General features: G+C 49.5%; 7 protein-coding genes and 1 non-coding gene across 8 annotated transcripts; 7 read left to right on the top strand and 1 right to left on the bottom strand.

Moving 5' to 3' along the window:
- Window positions 1-27: 27 nt before the first annotated feature.
- Window positions 28-932, top strand: ACHE_10087S (uncharacterized protein; the record flags this gene model as incomplete). The annotated part of the gene is made up of 3 exons (XM_043284074.1): window positions 28-288; window positions 338-592; window positions 645-932. The coding sequence occupies 3 exons, from the start codon at window positions 28-30 to the stop codon at window positions 930-932; spliced, it is 804 nt and encodes a 267-aa protein (XP_043131207.1).
- A 199-nt stretch (window positions 933-1,131) lies between these two features.
- Window positions 1,132-2,432, top strand: ACHE_10088S (NAD(P)-dependent alcohol dehydrogenase; the record flags this gene model as incomplete). Its single annotated transcript, XM_043284185.1, has 5 exons — window positions 1,132-1,137; window positions 1,187-1,346; window positions 1,400-1,529; window positions 1,585-2,143; window positions 2,196-2,432. The coding sequence occupies 5 exons, from the start codon at window positions 1,132-1,134 to the stop codon at window positions 2,430-2,432; spliced, it is 1,092 nt and encodes a 363-aa protein (XP_043131208.1).
- Window positions 2,433-2,587: 155 nt separating this feature from the next.
- ACHE_10089S (uncharacterized protein) lies at window positions 2,588-3,072 on the top strand (the record flags this gene model as incomplete). Its single annotated transcript, XM_043284296.1, has 3 exons — window positions 2,588-2,650; window positions 2,714-2,825; window positions 2,885-3,072. 3 exons carry the CDS (start codon window positions 2,588-2,590, stop codon window positions 3,070-3,072), a joined length of 363 nt encoding a protein of 120 aa, XP_043131209.1.
- A 315-nt stretch (window positions 3,073-3,387) lies between these two features.
- Window positions 3,388-3,461, top strand: ACHE_t10002S. The gene has a single exon. It is a non-coding gene; the product is annotated as a tRNA-Ile (tRNA).
- Window positions 3,462-4,215: 754 nt separating this feature from the next.
- Window positions 4,216-6,219, top strand: ACHE_10090S (ferric reductase family protein; the record flags this gene model as incomplete). Its single annotated transcript, XM_043284408.1, has 1 exon — window positions 4,216-6,219. One exon carries the CDS (start codon window positions 4,216-4,218, stop codon window positions 6,217-6,219), a length of 2,004 nt encoding a protein of 667 aa, XP_043131210.1.
- A 232-nt stretch (window positions 6,220-6,451) lies between these two features.
- On the bottom strand, window positions 6,452-7,401 carry ACHE_10091A (PHD finger protein; the record flags this gene model as incomplete). Its single annotated transcript, XM_043284519.1, has 2 exons — window positions 6,452-7,158; window positions 7,215-7,401. The coding sequence occupies 2 exons, from the start codon at window positions 7,399-7,401 to the stop codon at window positions 6,452-6,454; spliced, it is 894 nt and encodes a 297-aa protein (XP_043131211.1).
- Window positions 7,402-7,721: 320 nt separating this feature from the next.
- On the top strand, window positions 7,722-10,034 carry ACHE_10092S (Zn(II)2Cys6 transcription factor domain-containing protein; the record flags this gene model as incomplete). The annotated part of the gene is made up of 4 exons (XM_043284630.1): window positions 7,722-7,778; window positions 7,833-7,988; window positions 8,039-8,580; window positions 8,630-10,034. 4 exons carry the CDS (start codon window positions 7,722-7,724, stop codon window positions 10,032-10,034), a joined length of 2,160 nt encoding a protein of 719 aa, XP_043131212.1.
- A 1,009-nt stretch (window positions 10,035-11,043) lies between these two features.
- Window positions 11,044-12,388, top strand: ACHE_10093S (uncharacterized protein; the record flags this gene model as incomplete). Its single annotated transcript, XM_043284741.1, has 2 exons — window positions 11,044-11,869; window positions 11,922-12,388. 2 exons carry the CDS (start codon window positions 11,044-11,046, stop codon window positions 12,386-12,388), a joined length of 1,293 nt encoding a protein of 430 aa, XP_043131213.1.
- Between the last annotated feature and the right edge of the window lie 3,328 nt (window positions 12,389-15,716).

Here is a 15,716-nt window from a genome sequence, read left to right on the forward strand (position 1 = left end):
GAACGACAAAGAACTATAATCAAAACAATGACTACCATCCGTCGCCCCAATCCTCCCGTCTCCGACAGCATCTTCGAGATGTTCAGCATGCGCGGCCGCGTGGTTATCATCACCGGTGGCTCAGGAGGAATCGGATACCAGGTTTCTCGAGGGCTAGCCGAAGCCGGTGCCAATGTAGCCTTGTGGTATAACCAGTCCATCCAGGCAAAAGACCTAGCTGCTACTATCGCGCGAGACTTTGGAATTGCGGCCAAGGCGTACCGGTGTGATGTGCAAGATTTCAACCAGGTTTGTTTACTTTACTGGGCTCTATGCATAGAATTAATCGTATGCATAGGTGAAATCTACCACTGACGCTGTCGTTGCCGACTTCGGCCGTCTGGATGTCATGATCGCCAACGCCGGTATCCCTTCCAAAGCTGGAGGTCTCGACGACCGTCTGGAGAACTGGCACCGCGTGGTGGATGTTGATTTCTCAGGCGCATACTATTGCGCCCGAGCAGCGGGCGAGATCTTCCGCAAGCAACAATCCGGAAACGTAATCTTCACTGCATCTATGTCGGGGCATGCTGTCAACGTGCCACAGCAACAAGTATCCCCTCCATTTCCGCTTGGAAGACATACACTTTCTAACTAAAGCATAGGCCTGCTACAACGCCTGCAAAGCCGGCATAATCCACCTCTCCAAATCGCTCGCCGTGGAATTCGCCCCCTTCGCGCGCGTCAACAGCGTCAGTCCGGGGTACATAGATACCGCAATTAGCGGCGATTGTCCGAGTGTGATGAAGGAGGAGTGGTATAGTTTGACGCCGTTGAAACGGGATGCGGATCCGAGAGAGTTGAAGGGCGTATATTTGTATTTGGCGAGTGATGCTAGTACGTTTACCACGGGAGCAGACTTTGTGGTTGATGGGGGGTATACTTGTCGGTAGTTTAGTTGTACGAGTGGATTTGATGTCGGGGTGGGTGCTCCAGACGGAGATGGATGTCCGGGGTGATACATGTGTATGTTGGATGATATCTCCTTGCAGTTTTAGTTTGCGGGGTACGACAGCAAGTAGAAAGTGTTGTACGTCGGGTATTTAGATTCAATGTTTTCCTTTCTATAACTAAGGAATCATTCGAGCCAACATGACTGTATGTGCTCAATATCTCTTGATTAAACACCGCTAAGCTGAACTACTAGGAAACGAATCCCTCTTTCGTCCTCCGTGCCGTCAAAGACGTCGTCTTCGAGGACCGGCCAGTACCCACACTCAAAGATCCGTACGATGTCCGCGTGCAAATCGCCCAAACGGGCATCTGCGGTAGTGATGTTCATTACTGGCAACGGGGGAGAATCGGAGGTACATCTACTTACTGATACCTGAATTTGAAGCAATACTGATAAAAAAAATAGACTTTATTCTCGAATCCCCCATCGTCCTCGGCCACGAAAGCTCCGGCACAGTCGTCGAAATCGGTCCGGCCGTGAAGAACCTCAAAGTAGGAGACCGAGTAGCCATTGAGCCTGGCGTACCATGTAGACAGTACGTCCCCAACCCCTTCTCCAACAAGCCCTATACTGTACTGATAGAAGCGCAGCTGTAACTACTGCCGCTCCGGCTCATACAACCTCTGCCCCGACACCATCTTCGCCGCAACACCACCGCACGACGGTACATTGTCGAAATACTACATCACGCAGTCTGACTTTTGCTACCCAATCCCAGCACATATGGATCTGAAAGAAGGCGCACTGGTCGAACCGGTCGCTGTAGCGGCGCAAATCACAAAGGTCGGAAACGTGCGTCCTAACCAGACAGTCGTGGTTTTCGGGTGCGGGCCTATCGGGCTTCTCTGCCAAAAAGTATGCAAGGCGTATGCGGCAAACAAAGTCATTGGAATTGATGTCAGTCCGTCGCGATTGGACTTCGCGAAGGAGTTTGGGGTTGATGATGTTTTTCTGCCGCCGAGTAAACCGGAGGACGTGGATGAGTGTGAGTGGAGTGAGAAGGTGGCATGCATGATCAAAGAAAAGTTTGGGCTTGGGGATGGCCCGGATGTTGTTCTTGAGGCGACAGGAGCGCAGAGCTGTATTCAGACCGGGATTCAGTTGTGTAGGAAGGGGGGAATGTATGTGCAGGCTGGGATGGGGAAGGAGGTAGGTACCCCAATTCTTCTATGTGTTTATGAAAGCTAACGGTTTACTTTAGAATGTTGTGTTTCCTATTACTACGGCGTGTATCAGGGACCTTACTATCCGTGGTTCCATCCGATATACTACAGGCTGTTACCCCACTGCTGTGGACCTAATCGCCAGTGGAAAGGTCGATGTGAAGAGACTGGTGACCAATCGATATGTATTTGAGCAGGCGGAGGATGCATTCGAGCTCGTGCGGCAGGGCAAAGAAAGTGTGATCAAGGTGATGATCGAAGGATACAAGGGATAGTTGTCCATATGTTATCCCGATTAGGCAATCTACCCGAACCTCGGCTTTTGTACTCCGTAAATCAACTTCAGTCGCAATTTGTCAACCTCTCTTCTACATTTACAACCGTACTTTGTATAAACATATCTTCTTCGAACACTGTTCTTACAAGCAAAATGTCGCTCAATCCATTGAAGGCAACAGCCGCAGGCTGGCTCTTCATCGCCCTCGGCCACACAGTAAGCCAAAAACCCCTATCCACCGGACCACCATCGTCACTTACCGCAGTCTAACATCACCAGCTCAACGCCAAAGACTGGCAAACCCTCCCTCAATTCCGCCAACTCCCTCGTCTAGCCTACACATGCGGAACAATCGGCTGGTATCAGGGTTCTCTTTTCTTCATCATGAATGGTACCCCTCCCGCCTTGCCCAACTTGCGATCCTTTCTAAATAGTCACTGACGGTAATAGCATTGATCAACTACACCTGGGCCGAAAATCCCGCGCTTCTGGATATTCCATTAAACAGGGTTATTGCGGGCTTGATGACGGGGATTATGTGGGTTAGTTCGGGGTGGTATGCGAAGAATGGGGTTTATGTGACTGGGGCGGTAGTTGCTGCTATGGGAGGTGTGCAGGCTTGGTCCGTCTTTTGTTGATTTTCGAGGCCAGCGGTTTAGAGGATGGATGGCGGTAACTATACCTGTTGCGGGTGTATGTTGCGGACTAAACAGTCGAATATCGTTATATATAACCAATATATATATCCGAGCGTGGCGTAGGAATATTGCCTTGCAACAATGCTTGGGTAAAGTGGAATTAAAAAAAGTTGCGCCTATCTATTCGCTTCTAACTACTAGATATAAATTATTCCATCGATTCACAAAGAATGTGAATCAGGATGAACTTGAGATCACACCGGTAGTATTGTCTTTGCTGTTGTAATTTCAAAGCAACCAGTCATCCAACAAGAAGGTCCTGTAGCTCAGTCGGTTAGAGCGTGGTGCTAATAACGCCAAGGTCGCGAGTTCGACCCTCGTCGGGACCACTCTTTTTTGCCTTTTCTTTTTTTTTTCCGCACCGGGATTTCCGACTCGGCTTCTTTATCCTTTTGGAGGATAGGAAAGGTTTTCTTTGGTGTCGTCACCTTCTCCCTTTTCTACGATGCTGCTCTCAAAGGTTCTGAGTAATCTATCGAATGTCAAACTGAACAATGAGCCGAACAGTAAGAATGGAACAGAGGTTTATGGAGCAGCATCTCTTTCATTTCAGTTTGTATAGTCCCCCGAACTCAGCGATGCTTGGTGACTACTGCCATAGCCATTCAACTCCCAGACCGCTGCCTCGAATCAGTACTGAGCGATGGCGTCCGCAGTAAGAGTCGGGATGGTGTCAGTTGGGCAAATTACCCGATCCGGCACTGATATCAGTGCGTTCTAGACGGAGTGGATCCTGAGCGTGTTTGAGCTGATTAGGGTTTATCGCGGAGATGACGTGCATCAGATAGAATTCTGCATTTGGGAGATTTCACTCAAATTCCCACGCCAATTGGCCCGAATTGACCAATATCTTGCCAGTAATAGATAAACATAACCCAATCAACATGATGCATTTCCCAATCTCTTAAAAAGAGACTGTTCGAAGCAGCTCTAGTGAACCCGAGATTCTACCGGGTGTGGTCCCGCTCCGCCGGCCTCTTGGCAACCCGCTTGGCATCCACCGGTGATATAACCGAAGACCTTATATATCCAAGCGGGTACGAGAAGTCTGAAAGTACTTCGTATCCAGTCCAACTTCCCGCAATGCTCTCCCCGCGTCATGGCAGCAGCGGCTCCGGTGGTGGTATTATGCAGCATCACTGGGGTTATTTCACCCGGGAATTGCCGTGCACTAGCGATCCGGGGAATTGCGCGTACTTGGATGCTGTGTATGGGGGGCATGATTTGTCGATGATATATAGCGCTATTCTTTGGGCGGTTATTGGGGGTGTTCTTTTGGTTTGCGCTGTGGTTAATTATTTTCCGGTCTCGCGACGAGTTACCGGTGCCGGGACCAAGGAAGTCGAGCAACCGAATGAGCGACAGAGCACGGTATATCGTGTTTGGAGATTTGTCACCGCCGCATCGAATCGCTATCTTCTTCCGGAATCTCTGACGCCCGTGTTTGGACACACGACCCGACTCAACATTCTCATCCTCGTCATTTTAATCGGATACCTCACCATTTTCACATTCGTCGGAATCACATACAAAACATGGTACAGCCCCGTCGAAGGAACGAAACTGCAGACGACACGAGTCGGACTGGGCCCCTGGGCTGATCGGATCGGGGTCATGGCATACGCATTGACGCCGCTATCCCTGCTTCTCAGCAGCAGGGAGTCATTGCTCTCCTTGATCACTGGCATCCCATACCACCACTTCAACTTCCTGCATCGCTGGCTGGGATGGATAATCTATATCCAGTCCGCTTTGCACACGATCGGCTGGACCGTCGTGGAAGGACGCCTGTATCAGCCGCAGCCGCAGAAGTGGAATGAGTTCATATCGCAGCAGTACATCATCTCCGGTATTGTTGCAATGATTTGCATTACCTTTCTTGTCCTGCATAGCACGAAATGGTGCATCAGACTGACTGGATATGAATTCTTCCGAAAGTCGCATTATGTTATCGCCATGGTATATGTTGGGACTTGCTGGGGACACTGGGATAAGTTGAGATGCTGGATGATCGCGTCGCTTATCGTGTGGATGTTAGATAGGACTATACGATTCGTGCGTGTTTTCGTCGTGCATTGCGCGGGTAGTGCAGGGTTGAATTATTCCTTATGTGGCAGTGTTCTGGTCCCTAAGGCCAAGATGATTTCTTTCCATAATGGTCAGGATGGAGATGTGGTCCGCTTGGATTTCCAGCATGACTATCCGTCATGGGAAATCGGTCAACATTTTTATTTATGTTTCCCTGAACTTAGTGTTTGGCAGTCGCACCCGATGACACCGAGCAGTGTTCCAGTACAAAATCCGCAGGGACAGGGCCAGTCGCATTCGTACATCATCAGGGCAAAGAAGGGCCTGACCAAGGACCTGGCAGGGATTGCCCGCGAGACCCAGACGGAATCAGGATCGTCACTGGACGGAGGAAGAACCACGGAGATTCTTCTCTCAGGTCCGTACGGACAGTCGATAGCCGACACTGATCTGATCAGAACAGACGACATTAATCTCTTCTGTGTCGCTGGCGGCACGGGAATAACATTTATTCTGCCGGTGTTAATGTCGCTGGCGGCGAGCAACCAATTGTGTTGCAGAAAAGGGTTGACGGAATTTGTCTGGGTTATTCGACGGAAGGCGGATATGCAATGGATCAGCACGGAGCTTGACACTTTGCGCGAAGCTGCGGAAATCTTCCCCTCGTTGCGAATTCGCATTTTCATTACCCGAGAGGAGCTCTCAAGTGACGGTACATCATCCGAATCCACTAATGCCAACCTGATGGACAAGGGATTCTCTGACAAGACCGTTGAGAACTCTTGTTGCGGGCAACCATCTCCGAATGAAGATGACCAGCCATTTATGGTCCAGCATATCAAGAACTCCGACACAGCACACCCGAACCTTGCGCCAATTCTTGGTAACTTCGTCTCTAGGACAGTTGCTGGACCGATAAGAGTGATGGCCAGTGGGCCTCCGGGAATGATATCGGACCTTAGGAAGGCGGTGGCATTATCGAATGATCCTGGTCGGGTTTGGACAGGAGACGAGAGATGTGATGTACAGTTGGTGTATGACGATCGTGTGGAGTGGTAATTACCAGTATCTGGTTGTGTCGTTTTGATATGCATTTTCGACGGACTCATGCTGGCCATAGAGATTAGATTAGATTTCGAATGATATACCCCAAGTTGTGATGATTGATCATGAAAATTAAATACTAAGGCCATATACGAGAAATATTAACCTCAACAGCTATTCTGTGACAATTAACCGTCCGTCATTAGTTTAACCGTATGGCTCAAGCATGGGAGACTCAACATAGGGACTAAAGCAAGTCCATCACAATCCGATCCCATGACTTCCCACTCGTATCTGCCACCGGCCTTGGTATATTTGGTATAGGAGAATTCACTGCAGAATCATGTGGTGACCTCGAGTGTGCATGGGCTCTGAGTTCTCTGTTGATGTGGTGCAGACGCACATTCTCTTCCCTCAATTCTTGCGTTTCCTGTAGCAGACGTTGCTGAGATTCAAGCTGCTCCATCATATGGGCTATTTGATACAGAATCATTGGATTGTGCTCTTGGGAGGCCGCACCATTCTCGATAAGAAAGGATCGAGCCTGAGATAGCTTATCGGATTGTTGCCCCGCACCGTGCACACCCTGCCATTCCATTGGGGAAGTATGGCCTGACGAGCCAGGAAGACCAGTTAGGGGAGTACCGGATGCTATTGGAGATATGTGACCACTGGGTTTGGCCAGCCGCGAAGGACTATTCCGTCTGCTCCTATCCCTGCCCGAAGGAGTCGTGCTTCGGGATGCGTTCGGTGATGACCGCCCTGAGAATTGAGGGGGAAGACGGTCCCAGTTCTTGTTCCTACATGAAGGGCAATGGAACTTCCCTGAGAATGCAGTGACTTCGCTCGATGGGATACACCCTGTATGGTATGATCTACAGCATGTCTCGCAGAGCAGCAACTGGTCCGGTCTCCGGCATTGCGAACAAACGATGTTGTGAGGTTTTCCAAGCCCTGCAAGTGCATTAGCAAGATACGTACTAGAAATTGTACTAGGACAGGGAACTCACTGATCCATTCGTAGTAGATGTTACTCCGATCCGTCTCTGACAGCGTCAAAGCGCCGTGTACAGGATCGGCGGACGTTAACCTCGACGTCGCTGGCGCTGTCGGGTTGTTCAACAGTCTACCCTGGCCTGCGTGGCCGGGCGCATTATAATTAGGATTAAGATCTGTAGGAGTTCGAAGCATATTCATATGACGCTTTAGGACATGTTGACGGTTGTGGAAGAAGTAAAGGAGCGCTTACCGAACTGACAGCCGAGATAACTCCGAAGCTAGCAAGTCCCGTGATCTCGATCCCGTGATCGACGCCAAGGACGTCCAGACAGGGCAACATCGCATTTTCTGGTCTCTTCTTTTTTCTTTCCCGAAGGTCTTGGTCTTTGACAGCTTGACAGTTTAATGTCTGAAAGTGGTTGATTGGAATGATGGTACTTGGCGTTGACAACAGCAGCGGCTATACCCCTCCTTAATCTCAACGTCATTGTCGATCCATTTGTCTATCGCTCGGGAGGATGCCAGGAGTGCCTTCGAATAAAGCATGCGAGCGATGTAAGAAGAGGCATCTCAAGGTTAGTCTATATCATTATGTTATCTCCTCTGAAGGTCCATGCTAAAACGAGCAGTGTGATGAAGCTCGTCCAAGCTGTCAGCGCTGCGTCAATGCGGGCGTAGAATGCCCGGGCTATGTCCAAACACGCAAATTCATTGACCAGGGCGCTACAATAAGACGTCGATATGCTCCGTATCAAGAACATCATCAAAGATCTGGCGCCCATAAAGTAAGTTGTCGTGAACGGAAAAGTACTCCGGGATTGTCTAATGGCGATAGGAAAACGAGGTCCCAGCTGTAGTAGAAGCAGAAAACCCATTACAGGAGCAGACGCCAGTTGACCAACATGGAAATGATCTGCAAACGATAACCCCGATGACTGAAGTGCCCCGGGTCGAGGGCCGCGACTCGGATGCCTCACAAGGGGCACAGGGCACTCCCGATGCGTCAAGACAGGGAGTCGCGCAGGATTCCCAAATCCAAACTGGGACGGCCGTACTGCCTAATCGTCCAGCTGTGACTATTCCAAGCATTGATCAGAGTATTCTGAACACAGGCTTCTCTCCTGCTGGGCATGAGCTTAATACGAGGAGCCTGCTTGAGAACCCAAATTTGCCCACTAGTGGATCCTCCCATCCTTCAAATACTCCGGATACAGACTTCAGCCAGGCACCTGGCGTTCCAAGTTCAGAAATGCCCGAGAGTTCAGAAACTCAGAACGATGCGGAAGGATTCAACGACGTATTTTCCGAGCTCATGACAGGAACGGAACACGAGGTTGCGTTTCTTACAAGATACTTTTCGGAGTACCTTGGTCCTTGGTATGTTAAAATCCTTTGTGCTTGCGACACTTTGTTAACGGCATTTTAGGCTGGACTTATCGGACTCTTCCAAATTCTTTGCCGTCTATGCACCTATTCGTGCACTCAACAAATATTTCTTGAAGTATTCCATGGCAGCGCTCGCGGCAAAGCACCTGGGCAGAATGAAGGGGCAGAAGCCCGCGGCTGGAGGGATATTCACAAGCCCAGCAACAATGGAGATCTACCCAAATGCAGCACAGACAGATTGGACTCTCAAAGGAGCAAACTATTACTACCTTGCGTTTGCCTACATGAGACATTCAATCACCGTCAGCTATGCCGCACCGTCCAGCTCTGCGATCTTGGAATCTCCCATTGAGATGGTTAACGGATATTTGGGTCAGCAACCAGGGTTCGTGCGCATGGATATATCCGATGCGGACACTTTCTTACGCGATATTGAAGGGTTGCTGGCTACTTGTGTCATTCTTACCATGTATCGGCTCTTGGATGTGCCGGGGGACGATTGGCAAACGTGCGTTTCGGATATTAGATGTGTCATTCTATGGAGACTAACAGATTACAGGCACCTTGCTGGTATCGAATCTTTATTTGATTTACTACTACAGTTACATACGACTTCGCCCGCGTTGCCCCCGATGTTTTCGCAAGGCGAGAGAGCTGCATTTTGGAACTTTGCCCGCCAAGACTACCTGGCGTCGTACTTTAACCGCATCCCAACACATTTCAAGCATAGTAATCTATCATTATGGAAGACTGCCGGAATCCAGGTCAACGAGCTGGAACTACTCGACGACACCATCCGCCTCACGCCAGAAGACCTAGCAGCCAACACACTAATCTGGCTCATGAACAAGATGGTCAACTTCTTGGCAGATTACCGCCGCTCCCAGCTCGCCCAATGGACCGAGTCCGACGAGCACGCCCAGCCCTCAACAACGATGTGGCTAAACCTCTGCTTCGAATTCCAGAGCTGGTTCGAGAAAATCCCTGAGACTTTCCGGCCGAGCCTGCGTATCGAACGGCCACGGGATATGTCCAATTTGTCGGACATCAGCTATCTCCCGTTCCCAGAGATTTTCTTTAGTTTGACGTCTTGCGCTGCAGCAATGCAGCATTATCACTTTGGGCGGTTGGGGCTGTTACTTAATCGGCCGCCGGATGTCATGAGCGCGCCTGGTACGGCATTTGACCGGCTTGCGTCGCTGCGGGAGGTGACCAAGGAGGTGGACTACCGATGTCGGGAGATATGTGGGATTGCGTTGAGTCGGCCGCATGGCGAGGTGCGTATTTACATGGTTCCGCTGCTGTTTGCGGTGGGGCAGTGTCTTGAGACGCAGGAGACCAGACAGGTCATTGTCGACTTGTTACGAGGCGTGGAGGCAGACCTAGGCTGGGCGACGGTGTCCACGGTGGAAAAGTTACAGGTAGTATGGAGTCAGCAGTCATAGTAATGTTTGAAACTAGCCCTAGGTGGATAGTCACATGAGGACCTGAGGGATTAATTAATGTGTTATGATCCACGCCAGAACTCAATTGCCAACACATGACCAAAAATGAGAGCCTGGATACTCTTTCTCTTTGGGGTAAGAGCATTGACTATCGAAAGGAGCAGATTGACGATGCATCTGCTGGGTTTGAGGGCCAATGGAGACTGCTGTATGAGTAGCTACCCCGTACTACCCCGCAAAACGGGAGCGTTATCGAGATCGCCCGCGGGTATTTCAACCGAGGCTGCATACAGAAAACAAGTATGGACACTCAGTTGGCGTACTAGAGCGGTTATCCACGGAGGAACATACCACGAGAAACATACCACGTGTCTTTCCCGTGACCCCTGGCTATACATAGTATACACATAGTACAGTCACTACGCCATCCTGAGCGTCAATCGTGTCAGTTAATAGTTGACTCAACCAACCCGGCAACCAGCCGGCCCCAGATCCAGGAACCGGTAACGTGACTACCCCTTTTCTTTAGAAATTTCCATTGCGTGATCTAGCGGTCTGCATAACTGTACTACTCTAAGAGGAATAAAAGCATAAAATCACTCATACAACAGCCACTGCGGTGACTAATGCCAAGGATGACCTCAGGACGTGACATCACTGGCCACCAATGTAGGGTTTCTGTTACCCCATCATTAAGTAACGAATCCACCACTGAAGGTTCCAGACATGCCCGATCTGGGACTAGTGCGGTGGCTGACCGCCCGGATTACCTAACTGGTATCAGGAGTGGGTCCGGGGTCCGCGGATCAACAGGGCTGGCGGTGGACCAATCACAGGGCGGTGTTGCGCCATACTGCCGGATGTTCGTTGAGTACTTAATTGTTTGGCTCCCCTCTGTTTTGGGTTAGAGTACTATCAATCAGCCTACTATGGTCACGTTACCTCTTTTACCAGCTACTCTCGTTTGTTTGGATATCTGTACATAGAGATAAACACAGTCGCTATCATCATGTCTCTCGAATCATTACCTACGGAGCTGCGCATCCATATTCTCCATTCCCTGGACAAGCAGTCTCTACACAACGCCGTCCTTGCCTCCCCTACCTACCACCACACCTACCTCCTGGCCCGAAGAGCTCTGCTTCACGACCTGGTTCGTTGCCATTATGGCCTCGTAGACCTGGCCGAGCCCGTCGCAGCGGTCCGCTCAGAAGGCCTGTATGCCGACGTCTCCGCCAACAAGCAGAAGATCATCTCCCTCCTGGACCGTCGCCGGCGACACCGGGAGCTCGAACTCTCCCGCAAAGATCCCTTTGCTGGTGCTCCGGTTAGCATCGAGGAGAGCATCAAGTTGCTGCATCTGTACAACAAGCTCGATACCATTGTCCAGGCGTACTGTCGTCGTGCACCATGCCCACCATGGATGGATCAGGATACCTGGAAACAGCAGTGCTTGCCTTTGCAACTGACGGAGACGGAGCGGGCTCGGATTCTTCGCGCGTTGTGTCGACTACAAACATACTATAATATCGTTGGAGCGAGGGAATGGGTGCCGGAGAACGAGACGGGGCAGTCGCGTTTCCGCAAGTCATCGACCTGGTACCGCAATTTTACCACGAATGAGATCTGGAATCTGTTCTTTGGTACGATGGCGCCGTGGGAGATTGAGGAGTTCGGCTCTGTTTGGATGTTCGTGAGGGATCAATACCAGGGGATGTTTGATGAGATTGCGTGCGAGTTTCCGCGCTCTGATCCACGATGGAAGGCTCTCCGGCCTAATTCATTACCGGCGGAGATGATGGATTTATATCCTAGTGAGGGTGACGATGAGCCTGGTAAGTTCTTTTACTTGGACACTAGGTATTTTGTGATGCTAATGTTCAACAGCAAACTACAGCTACAGCGACTACTGCAACCACCTCGTCTCCCTCGGTCCCTGCTTCCTCTACAAAGCCCTCAAACAACCAACCTACGAATATCGCCGTAACCTCCTCGCCCACAACGCCATCGCCTCCAAATCCTCCTTCATGGACGTCGTCGAAGTAATCAAAGACCCATGTCCTCTTCTCTACCCCGCAGACAAATACGAAGTCTCCGACATAGCACGCGTCCTTCCCACAATGCCAGCAATGCAACAACCAACCCACGGTTGGAAACAGCACTGGCACCGCGACGGCATCGTGGAGCGCGTCGTCTTCGCAACCCGTCCTCGCGTCACGGTCGACGAAGACACTCTGGAAGCATGGCTGGGCGAGACCGACCTCGAACGCACGATTGGATACTTCGACGGATGGGAATGGGGGTACCCAATCCTGGAGAGCATGCGCTTTCCGGTGGGTTATATGATGCCGTAACGACCATACCATATTTGCATTGGGATACTGGGTTATCTTGCATACTGGGTGAAAAAGTTCTTTTACTTCTGGGTTCTGGATTGTGCATTTGCACTTCAATTAGCATATTTTAATACCACTTCTGCATTTCTTTACACACAATCACTGGAATCGATATAATCCATAGCGTAGCATTCACTAAATGAGACCATCTCGCATCAAAATAACCAAACTCCCATCATACCCGCGAATATCACCTCATCACTACCTAAACTTGGCTTCGCACTTGGCTCTCCTTGGCTTCCTTGGCCCTTTTCCGCACCTGCATCTGTGTCTCCTTACACCGACTGACCTGGACGTGGACCTTGCACATGCACATGCCTGCGGTGAAATGTGACATGTTACATCAGGCTGCTAAGCCTTGCTCACTGGTCAAGGATATGGTACATTGTGCCTGGGAAACGTTGGAAAATACCTCATATTTCATATCGAGTTGAGTTGAGCTGCTGAAACATGAACAATGGATGGTACCGCTATCTCGGAGCCGGAATCGACGGTGTACGACCAATGGCTCAGCGGGACGCGGAACAAATCACTCATAGCGGAGTGACCACGGCGCGACGTTGCTCTTGAGTTCCTCGAGGGATTGAGAGATGTTATCATCCGACTTGATCACATAACACCGTCTATTGGCAGCTTTATGTGACACACACTGAATAAGCAAGCGAGAAACGACCGCCGAACAGCAGATCGCAAACGTTTGGTATGATTTTGATCGATGGGAGAGACGGGCTTTAATTGCGTTTGCTCTGGTTGTTTCCTTTGCAGTTTTACACGGGATTGGCCTCAACAGCCGTGACGAGTACCAAAAACAACTCTACACCTCTATGGCCTGTCCAAGAGAAGAAGACTAGTCGCTCTTTCGGATTTCTAGCGCTGAATGCATTTCGGCTTGTGCGAAAAAGGATTACGCGACAGCAAAATGCCTCAGGACCCGTATACCATAATCACAATGGATATAGTACACGAACCAAAGATGATTTCACCAAGAAGAAACCGGAAGGGTCTGCGCAGCTGTGATGATAACCATTGCGAGACCGACAAAGATGAGGAACTCTGAAGAATCCCATACAGAAGAAGCTTAGGTATTTCCTATTGTAGGGGCGCGTTGAACATGAGATGACACGCCGTGTAAACTGACAGAGCATCCGTTCAATATCCATAGAAACAACCGGGCAAAAAAACGACCAAAATAAAGCATCCCAATGCTGTCAAGTAGATATACAACAAATTCGGCTGTGAAGACGGCATATGAATGACTGCTTGCAGGCTCTATGTCTCGCGGCCGACTTCAGAGCCTGGGCAGATGAGCCAAAGATGAAGCGGCTCATATAATCCTCTTTTCAAGCGGAATGTTCCGAGAGACTGAGCAACAAACCGCGATAATTGAGAAGCTACTATCATCGGTCCTTCCCAAGCCAGTAACAGGTTGGGCTTCTATTAGCACGATATCAACAACGGTGAACATCAACCTTTTCCACCTTACCCATATCTCTTCTGCCGCTTGGTAATACGTCAGTATAAACTATTGCTAGTATATCCTGCTATAATGGACATCCCTGACCATCCTTGGTTGTCCCATTTGCAAACAAGATTGCACATAAAGAGCGCACTGTCTCTACTACGCAAGAGACGCACGATAGACTACAGGTCTATAAATTGGTGCAGTATCTGGAACGAGATTCCTGTCTGCAATGGACGTCGGCGATCCTCGCTATGCCATTTGTGGCACAGGCCAAGTCTACGGACTTCAATACAGGAAGCGCGGAAGCCTCTCATCGTTTGTAATTGGTTATATGACAACCAAACAAGCGAAAGCGCACATTCCTGGAGGCAGCGCATATCATCCCATTTGCATACATTTCTCACCAAAAACGAAACAGCAGACTGTCATGATTGGAGCAAATATCTATGGCTGCTATGGATACCTCCCAAGTCTTCAATGACTTGACTATGTAGCACGTGAAAAACCATTGAGAATGAAGGCCACTGGACAGCACTGTGATGCAGCAGACTCCTGCGCAGTACCCATGCTTGCGAAGTCAATGTCCTTTGGGACATAGGATTCAGCAGGAAAATTTCCGACTAAAGAGCCTTCTACTGGCACGAAATAATTGACATTGGAAATGCTATAGTCAATCCTTCACGGCCTTTGGACGCTCGGTCAGGATAACTTGCATGTTAGAGCATGGTCAGAAATCTAGCGCCTGGAGAGCGCCATGGCTAGGGCTTCAAATCTAGCTCTATTTTCCCAGGAATAGAGATAAAACAGCACGCTTTGAAGGAAGCCTGGTACAGCTTTTTGTTTTTTACGCCATTCTGGAAATACGGGGGGTTCGACCGCGTGATCTCTAGCAGTGAGGACAAGGTCGCGCGCTGGACTAACTTTCCTTTGATCGACAGGAGAGAATCCCAGAAAGCTCAGCTATTCGAAGAGTTATCTCAAGCGTCCAGTGACTTGTTTGTCCAAAACTGTTACAACAGCACTTCAGAGAATCTGAAGCGGTCCAGATCAGAAGCTCAGCTCAGAACCGTATATCCCACCATCCCAATATCTAGGATGTGAAGCATCAGGAATGATCCCAGAAGAAGGATCATGAACATGTATTGCTAGAGGCATGGGTGCTGTACAAATTGTTTTCAAGCTGACATTTGAATTAGTCTAAACGCCGTCGTGCGAAATTTCTGGACACCACGCAGGTCAGAAGGGAGAATTTTGGCCTAAGAAGTAGCAGAACTCGTGAGTCAGGCGAGGAACAGGTGGACAAATGGATAGACCAGAAAGCCTCCATAATAGGTGTTCATTCACGGTAGTAAAACTCACAACTGACTATAGCACGAGGGAATACCTAACACAAGCGGACAGACCTGAAATCATCATGTACAAAGAACTGTGGGTCTGCCTATCAGAGGTATTCAACTAGAATGAAGGCAGGAAGAAATGGTACCTTGTGATAGTTCGTTAATCTCTGAGAACAACTACAGAGTGGCTATGTGACAAGGGAGTTGTTGCAGAGGGCATTTGAAAGATTTCATCCAAGCGCTAGTGCTCTGTGTTATGTAACCAGAGAACCCTTTCACGAGCGTATTTCTACGTGGAGCCAGTTGAAGAGCACATACTTCTGGGTGGGATAATTCAAGACCCTCGTTTAAATGTAAGAAAGCCGTACAGTGCCAATCACAAATGATGCAGATAAAGAATATGCAAAAGTACCATTTATGCAGATTACCTGTTAGCGCCCGTTAGAGTCATATCAATTATATTCCCCCGCTTTCCTCTCCTCTTTCC

This window comes from Aspergillus chevalieri, chromosome 1 (assembly GCF_016861735.1).
Source record: "Aspergillus chevalieri M1 DNA, chromosome 1, nearly complete sequence".
In the NCBI taxonomy this organism is placed as follows: Eukaryota; Fungi; Ascomycota; class Eurotiomycetes; order Eurotiales; family Aspergillaceae; genus Aspergillus; species Aspergillus chevalieri.